This window comes from Neoarius graeffei, chromosome 26, assembly GCF_027579695.1.
Source record: "Neoarius graeffei isolate fNeoGra1 chromosome 26, fNeoGra1.pri, whole genome shotgun sequence".
Taxonomy (NCBI): Eukaryota; Metazoa; Chordata; class Actinopteri; order Siluriformes; family Ariidae; genus Neoarius; species Neoarius graeffei.
In genome coordinates, this window is record NC_083594.1 from 56,302,933 (window position 1) to 56,312,115 (window position 9,183).

General features: G+C 43.3%; 1 protein-coding gene across 1 annotated transcript in view; it reads left to right on the forward strand.

Annotated features, from left to right (window-relative positions):
- The window catches only part of c26h6orf89 (chromosome 26 C6orf89 homolog), a 32,926-nt gene extending 23,985 nt beyond the window's left edge, over positions 1-8,941 (forward strand). Inside the window, exons 7-9 of the mRNA XM_060910269.1 lie at positions 7,928-8,063; positions 8,188-8,311; positions 8,432-8,941. Coding sequence (XP_060766252.1) covers positions 7,928-8,063; positions 8,188-8,311; positions 8,432-8,553 — 382 coding nt within the window. The 3' untranslated portion in view covers positions 8,554-8,941. The remainder of the gene's footprint in view (positions 1-7,927; positions 8,064-8,187; positions 8,312-8,431) is intronic.
- The last annotated feature ends 242 nt before the right edge of the window (positions 8,942-9,183 follow it).

The window sequence follows — 9,183 nt, forward strand, 5'->3', positions numbered from 1 at the left end:
CAAAATATGTGTAATAATGAAATTAAGGTGTTAGAAAGGATAGAGAGCACGCAAAGGCCTATCTATTAAGCAATTGAGAGATCAAAACAAAATAGAACAATCATCAATTCAACACGCTGCATGTCTACAGTGTACACAATTAAACCGTTCCTGAGTTTAATTTCACACTACTTCATAAAGCTAATTCCTAAGACTAGTTTTGTGCCCAAAAAAATGCCAGTCTTACTTTCCAGTATTTTGCTGATATGCAAGATTATAGAGACGTTCCAAAACTTCTGGAGTCCACAGGAGCACGTGGGGCTTTCGTGAAAGAAGAGGATTTCTTGGTCCGAACGCTTCGTAGTTCATGGAGAAGTCGTCTCTGATCAAACAATGTGCACAGTGCTTTAGTTAGAAGGAATCTGGTTGCTTCTAACTTTAAATTAACTGCTTTGGGTGGCAGTTCGTAACGTTACTATAATACGAATAAAAAAACCGGTTGTAACTCATGTGAGTTAGATCGCACGATTCTGGATTTTTACCGTGGCCAGTGGTAAACAACGAAAACGCGCTAAATCGTGGCTGCTCTGAGAGCAGATGTCTCCTTTGTCTGTTACCGCGTGGTTCACAGAGCCGAAGAGATAGTGTCTCTTTATGCCTACGGATTCAAGTCCTAGAACCAAAGAGAAAGAGCGGCGGATTTCCGGGTCACTTATGGCTTCATGGAGGATGTGACATAGGTGATCCCGCCCAGGCGTGACGTAGGTCAACACGGAAGTGGGTTGATGGGATATGTAGTTCTTAAAGGGACGGGCTGTGTTACCTACAGGAGGTGATGAAGTCAGATGGTTGCTATGGTAACAGTGTGACTGATATGGAGTGCAACTCTGATTCTGATAGCGCCTCTGTAGCAGACAGCATTTCGCAACTTTATTTGTTAGATCAGTAGCTTTCTGGATGAGATTTTCGGTGAAAAAGTGAACGTTAAAGATTATTTCCCTGATTTTGAAAAGTTTATTAAATCAGTTGCTACTCTTCAAAGAGCTGTTGACACAGATTTAGTAGATGAAAAGAAGCGGTTTCGTTTAAAGAAGCATGTCACTGGTCTGAGGAAAGGTTTAAAAGAATCTAAAAGTAGAATGGTTCAGAAAATCTCATCTCATTATCTGTAGCTGCTTTATCCTGCTCTACAGGGTCGCAGGCGAGCTGGAGCCTATCCCAGCTGAATACGGGCGAAAGGCGGGGTTCACCCTGGACAAGTCGCCAGGTCATCACAGGGCTGACACATAGACACAGACAACCATTCACATTCACACCTACGCTCAATTTAGAGTCACCAGTTAACCTAACCTGCATGTCTTTGGACTGTGGGGGAAACCGGAGCACCCGGAGGAAACCCACGCGGACACGGGGAGAACATGCAAACTCCACACAGAAAGGCCCTCGCCGGCCACGGGGCTCAAACCCGGACCTTCTTGCTGTGAGGCGACAGCGCTAACCACTACACCACCGTGCCGCCCGGTTCAGAAAATGAAACCCATAAAATAAAAGTTTTCAATGGCTGCACAACACCGGGTGTTTCATCTCTGCTGGTTCTATCTGTCTGTTTCTTTACTGCTCTGTCTCTCATTTTCCTACATGCAAGATTTGAGTAGCTTCTTTAAATATAAATGGGGGAAGAGATGCACAGAAAAGAGCTTTATTAACTGAAGTCATTAGACAAAAAAGATGTATATGTTATTTACCAGCTGGGAGGTTCGTATGGTGAAATACTGTGACCGAGGTCTTGAAAGTACTGAGCGAGGTCCTCTGGGCCAAGGTCAGTATTCAAGGCCGAGGTCACGGTATTTCACCATACGGACCGACCTTAAGCTGGTAAATAATATTTTTTTTTTCTTTACCAAATTCTAACAGAAAACGAGAGCGTCCGAAAGGGAAAACTGAGCCGAGCCACCATTTTGAATCCTCATTCACAGCTGTAATGCAAATTGCTTCCTCCTCAGTATACAAGTGCACTTCCATGGCAGCAAAAAAAACTACATTTTGCTGCCTATGTCGTCCCCTATTTATACAAACTTGAGTCATTCAGGATTCAGCCATGTTTTTGCTCGACCAAAGTTATACAGTATTATGACCTTTTTATATTGCATAAATAAAGCCATTTGGTGAAACTTTGTACTGGTTTAAAGTTTTTACCTAACGTAATATTATGTATTAGGATAACATGGTCCAAAATGGGCCTCATTAACTAATGAGATCAAACTGTTAGCAAGTTAGACGTTTTTAGCTTCCTCCTGAAATATTTTATTTTGTCTCTCTCAGGAGAGTAAAACTCGCTTTCGCTGTGAACGCTGTCGTTATCGCTATCCATGCTGTAAAATTAATGCTATTTTGAATCCTCATTTACGGCTGTAATGCAAATTGCTTCCTCCTCGATATACAAGTGCACTTCCATGGCAGGGAAAAAAATTCATTTTGCCACCTATGTAGTCCCCTATTTATACAAAATTGAGTCATTCAGGATTCAGCCATGTTTTTGCTCGGCGTTAGCAACAGTTAGAGGTTTTTAGCTTTTCTCCTGAAATTTTTCTTTTGTTTCTTCTTCCTCAGGGTAGTAAAACTCGCTTTCACTGTGAAGACTGTCATTATCGCTATCCATGCTGTAAAATTAATGCTAGTCTCCTGAGAAATGCGAAAATAAATGTTTACAAAAATTGCTACTATGTTGTTGTGAACAAGCAAGTTGCCAGAGGTCCGTATCATAGAATATGGACCCGCTCACCAGCCAATCAGAGCGCAGGATTTGATAGAAACCGGACCGCAAAAAAAATAAAGGATTTTACCTTTAATTTTATTGTTTATGCACCAAACCAAGGCTTTGAGCGTGACGGGGTGTTTAACTTATTAAAGGGGAAATTAAACAGCAGTGATCCAGGGGAGTGTGTTTTAATGGGGGGAGACTGGAACTGTTGCACAGATTTTACTTTAGACAGAACTGGAGAAGAGCCGCACATTCAGTCCTCCTCCATTTTATCGAATGTTTTAAAGAAAGCTGATGCGGTCGATGTGTGGAGGATGAAGCACCCTTCAGTCCAACAGTACACTTGGGTTAAGATATCTGATGGCAGAGTCGGTGCCGCAAGACCAGACAGATTTTATATTTCTGCTACTTTTACCTCAAGAGTTATTGACCGTAGAGGTCTGCACGGGTCGGATTTTTCAGTCCCGCTCCCGCCCGCGCCCGCATTGTGCAGTCCCACTCCCGCCCGCGCCTGCAAAGAATTATGATTTTCAGTCCCGCTCCCACCCGCGCCTGCCATATTTTGTCCCGCTCCCGCTCACAAATCCCGCATGATGCAGACGTTCGCGTTATTTCTCAAGAAAGTTCTTGTCTTGACACAGCGTGATGGTGCCCCGCCCCCTACTTTGAGTGGATTTGAGCATAAATATCTACAACTCACGTTCGTTATTATTTACCTTCTTTCTGAATTCAGCATGTACTGTCTCTAATAATAATAATTAGTGCTGTCAAGCAATTAAAATATCTAATCACGAATCGCACATTTTTATCACATGAGAAACCATTGTAATTCTCTGATCAGCATAAAAAAGTGAATGGGCTTGCTTTGTACCAATGGTTTTTTTTTTTGCAAAGCAGAGCTAGTAAGAGAAGTGAATTGATTTACTGCTTGAGTTAGTCTACAACTTTAATCAGAGAGACAGATTACACAGTGACGGTAGGCTTGACTCAATGCTATCCCAGAAATCCTTCCTGTAATATGCAAATTTGACCGCCTCTGATTGGACAGCCAAATTTGCATATTACAGGAAGGATTTCTGGGATAGCATTGAGTCAAGCCTACCGTCACTGTGTAATCTGTCTCTCTGATTAAAATTGTAGACTAACTCAAGCAGTAAATCAATTCACTTCTCTTACTAGCTCTGCTTTGCAATAAAAAAAAAAACACAAACCACCATTGGTACAAAGCAAGCCCATTCACGTTTTTATGCTGATCAGAGAATTACAATGGCTTCTCATGTGATAAAAATGTGCGATTCGCAATTAAATATTTTAATTGCTTGACAGCACTAATTATTATTAGAGACACTACATAACTCAATACGTAACTCAAGCAGTAAATCACTTCATTCATGGTTCTCTTGCTAGCTGGGTGTGAACTGCGAGTCATTAGAGTGATCAAAGGATTTCCCGTTAGGGTGATCAATGGCAAATTTAAGATGCCATTCCTCACTCAATCTGGCAATCTGACTCTCTCTGCAAATTTAGGCATCTTAAAATGTTTTTATTAATGCCAAATAAAATATCCAGCACAAATTATATATGATAGACACAAATTAATAATTTATAAACTTTAGTTAGCGGGACTGCAGCTTATCACCGCTCAAGCCCGCGCCGCATATGTGCACTCCCGCTCCCGCCCGCGCGCGCGCGCATATGTGCACTTCCGGTCCCGCCCGCGCCCGCAATGAGCTTTCAAAATTTGTCCCGCGCCGCACTGCTTTGCGGCGGGTCCCACGAGTCCCGCGGGACTCCCGCGGGAGTGCAGGGCTCTAATTGACTGTCAAATCTCTCCTGTTGCTTTTACAGATCATCATTTAGTTTTAATGGAGCTTTTTTATTTCCTACTGGAAAACCAAAGTCCTTTTGGTATTTTAATGTTAAATTATTACACAATTTTAATTTTTGTGAAAGTTTTAAACTATTTTGGACATATTGGAGATCTGTGAAAAATACCTTTCCTTCACATAGTGAGTGGTGGGAGGTAGGAAAGGCTCGAATTGGAGTTTTCTGTCAGCAGCACTCATCTCATTCCACAACAAAAATCAAGAGAGCTGTCCAGAAACTAGAAAAAGAAATTGGACTTGGAAAATCTCTCCATTTCACAGACTGGTCAGCAAAAAAAACGATGAACTGAACTTCAAAAGACAGGAACTTGGCTCTCTCCTGCAGGACAGAACTAAAGGAGCATTAGTCTGAGCACATTTTACCAAACTTCAAGACATGGATGCACCAACATCTTTCTTTTTTAACTTGGAGAAATCTGTGGTTCAAAAGGAACAAATGGTCTGTCTCCGTCTCCCTGATGGAAACATCACCACGGACCCAGCTGAGATGAGGAGGCTTGCAGTGGACTTTTATACAGAACTGTTCAGAGCAGACAGCTGCGATATGAACTCTGCTGCAGAGCTTCTGCAGGGGCTTCCTCAACTGAGATCAGAGGACCAAGACCAACTGAACACAGATATCACCTTGGATTAACTGACTGCTGCGGTGTCTCAGATGGCACCAGGCAGGGCTCCAGGACTAGATGGTCTTCCTTCAGACTTTTTTAAACACTTCTGGACAATACTGGGACAGGACCTTTTAGACGTTTTTAAAGAGTGTTTTGAAAAAAGGAAGACTTCCAGTTTCCTGTAGGTGAGCGGTTCTCTCACTGCTGCCTAAGAAGGGAGACCTGGCCCTGCTAAAGAATTGGAGACCTGTAGCGCTTTTGTGCTCGAACTATAAAATCCTTTCAAAGGTTTTATCAAGCAGATTAAAATTTTTTATTGAGTTTTTAATTGGTGCAGATCAATCTTATTGTATCCCAGACAGATCAATGTTTGATCATTTGGTTTTAATGCGAGATGGTTTTGATGTCTGTAAACTATATAATGTTAATGTTGGTATTGTATCCATTGACCAGGAAAAAGCTTTTTATCGTGTAGCTCTTGGGTTTCTCTTCTCCATGCTGCAGGCTTTTGGAATCGGGGGGAGTTTTTTTATCCTGGGTAAAACTGATCTACAATCAGGCTTGCTGTTTAGTGAAGAAGGGTTGAGCCCCTGTGCCAGTTCGGAGAGGGATCAGACAGGGCTGCCCCATCTCAGGCCAGCTGTACAGCATTGCTATTGAACCTCTCCTGTGTAGGCTGAGGAGCAGGTTACAGGGTTTATGTCTCCCAGAGCTGGCTCAGAGCCGCTCTGTAGTCGTATCAGCTTATGCAGACGATGTCAATGTTTTTATCCAAGATCAGAAAGATACCCAGGAACTTAAAGAAAGCCTGGCAGTGTATGAAAAGGCTTCCTCTGCCAAAGTAAATTGGGACAAATGTGAAGCCTGCTTGATAGGTCAGTGGAGCATAAGAGACATCCCTGATCTTCCTGGGAACCTAAGGTGGGGGGAAAAGAGGCATTAAAGTTCTAGGAATGTACCTAGGGTGCAAGGACTTCCAAAAGCAGAACTGGGAGGGAGTGCTGGAAAAAGTGGATGCCAGGTTGTCTAAATGGAAATGGTTGCTTTCCCAACTGTCCTACAGGGGAAGAGTTCTGATAGCTAATAACCTGGTTGCCTCTTCTCTTTGGCATAGACTGATCGTCTTAGTGCCACCACCAGGCCTCATGAAGGACGTACAGCAGCTCTTGGTGAACAACTTCTGGTCGGGTCAACATTGGCTGAAGGCACCAGTTCTCTACCTCCCTATAGCAGAGGAAGGACACAGTCTCATGGACATCCTCTCAAGAATCGTTGCCTTCATATTGCAGACGGCACGGAGGCTACTATACGGCTTTGGCTATTGCTGGCTGACCTCTGCTCAGCTGCTTCTGAGGAAGGCTGGCTGGCCGGGACTGGACAAACAGCTGTTTCTCTTACGATTCTCTGAAGTTGACCTGACTGGAATAACACCTTTCTATAACTCAGTGCTTGAAGCATGGAGGACGTTCAAGTTCACAAGGACCGCTGATCCCAGACCTGGAACGTGGATCTTTGAGGAGCCACTGTTCCACAATGACTTCTTCAAATCCACCACGCCTTCCTCCACATCATTAAGAGCCAAGTTTGTCAAGGCTGGCGTTGTTAAACTTGGTTATCTTATAAGAACATCTCCAGAAAGCCTTGGCAGAGTCACTAACATCAGGTCCTCCAGGGTGCTGAGGAAGATAGTGGAGGAGGTCTGGAAGTCCCTGACTGTACCGCTGAGGGTATACGCCTAAAACCTACCCTAATTGACCAATAGCACGAGGCTCAGGACTACATCTTTCCCGCACTAAGCATCAGGCCTGCTGTTGAGGAGTGGCGAGAGGAGAGCGGGCTGCTTTTGTCTCTGAAAACACCAGCGCTGGGCATCTTCAGCTCTTGTGGGAAGAAGCAGCTCTACCACAGCTGTGTGAAAATACTGAACTTCTGCCCTCTGGCCACAGTCAGGGAGTTAAGGTGGACTCAGGTTTTTACTTCAGACTGTACACTTAAAGGCTGCTGGCGGATTTTATACAAGCCGCCCGTTAAACGGACAGCTGACCTCCAGTGGAGGATCATCCATGGAGCAATAGCTACAAACAGACACAAGGCTCACCTGGAACCAAGCACTGGGGAGGGATGTCCATTTTTTTAACCAACCAGAAACTTTAGAGCATTTAGTGTCTCTTTGTCCTCACTTAGTGGGTCTGTTCAGGATACTGAAAGAGTGGGTGGAAAAGCTGGGGGAGAAATTTTCTGTTCCTTTGTTTATCTTTGGGCCAAAATACACAATTAATTAAAACCAGAGTCTGTCTTTTTTTTTTTAACTTGGAAGCACAAAATCGGCAATATGGAAGACCAGGAAAAAAAAAACAGATACAGCGCTGAGGTATTAGACAGGTTTTATGTTCACTTGAAGGGGATGACTCACTGGCTCTTAATTTTTAACTTTTTAGTTTTTTAATTTTAATTTTTTAATTACATATGGTGTTTTGTGTGTGCATGACTTTTTTTTTTCTTTTTATAAAGAAAGATCCTTGTGTAATGGATTTAATGAGTTGTAGAAATGAATGTTTTATAAATGTACCTTTTCTATATTTTTATTAAATTTTACTTTGAGTAGATAACACAAATGGAAACTGAAATAATTAAAGATGTTTTTAAAAGTCAAAGTCTAATCATTCTCTCTCTCTCTCTCTCTCTCTCTGCAGGAGGGTGGACTCAGGGTTGAGGGAGGATGTGTTTCATTCACTTTTTCCTAGTGCACTACTCTTTCCCCTACTGCAGAGTGTAGGGAGCGCAGTGCAGCGCTGCAGAGTCACACACAGCACCAGCTCTCAGAGCCGAGTGAGTGTGTGTGTGTGTGTGAGAATGTGTTTGAAGATGTAACACATTCGCATTGCAGTTGCATAATTTTTTTTTAATTACTTTGTTACACAGTTTCAAATGTGTGTGTGTGTGTGTGTGTTAGGGACAGTGTGTGTTAGGTTGGGTGTTGGTTGGTGACGGCTCTCCCACTGTGCATGTGTTACCACATCAGCGCTGCCAAACACACTGCAGCTCCTTCAACCTGTGGCTCGAGCCAGGAGATCTGGGTGAACACACTCACTCACTCACTCACACTCTCTCTCTCTCTCTCTCTCTCTCTCTCTCTCTAGTCTGAATGAATTCATTCACACAGGTAAAATCATTGCGTTGTGTGTGTGTGTGTGTAGTGTACGCAGACCCGCAGTTCTGGCAGCTGGAGCTGTTCCCTGGCCGAGGAGAGAACATTGTGTGTGATGGCTCAGGCGTATCTGACCCCAGTGTGCTGCCCTCAGCGCTCCACTGTGTTTAGTTTGGTTCCCACAGCAGGAGGACTTTCCTCAGGAACAGGAGCCGTGAGCTCACCTGCTGCAGCGCTGGACGTATCAAACACTGTACAGCCCTCCGGCCTCCACCGTTCCTCTAACGTTAATCCTCACTGTAACTCGGGAACACACACCATGGAACTCTGTCTTTATCAGATGCCTGATTGATACTGATGAGATGATGGATTTATCACCGTGGTAACTACACTTAACACCGTGATGTTTAACACGCCCTGCATCATTCTTATGTTCCCGTACGCAAGAACACTCCTGTTCATAAGACTGCTGTGATTGTAGATAAGATTTGTATCATGTGATCAGAGACGGGGGAAAATAAACTACAGTCAGGTGATTGACTTTACAGATCAGAACAAAGTCGTAAGGACAAACTCCACAGCACACAGTGATGACATTTGGAAATTTTTATTATTTTGGAATCAAAAGTGAAGAGGTCTCGTGTAACTGATTGTAATTTATCATAATCCTAATTATGATCTCTTAAAGTCATCAGAACTCACCTTTATTTTTATTTCTAATATCGATGTATTGTGTGGCAGCGTCGTGTTTCTGAGTCTCTCACACACTCACTGCTTCCCCTCCCACGTGTGTGTGTGTGT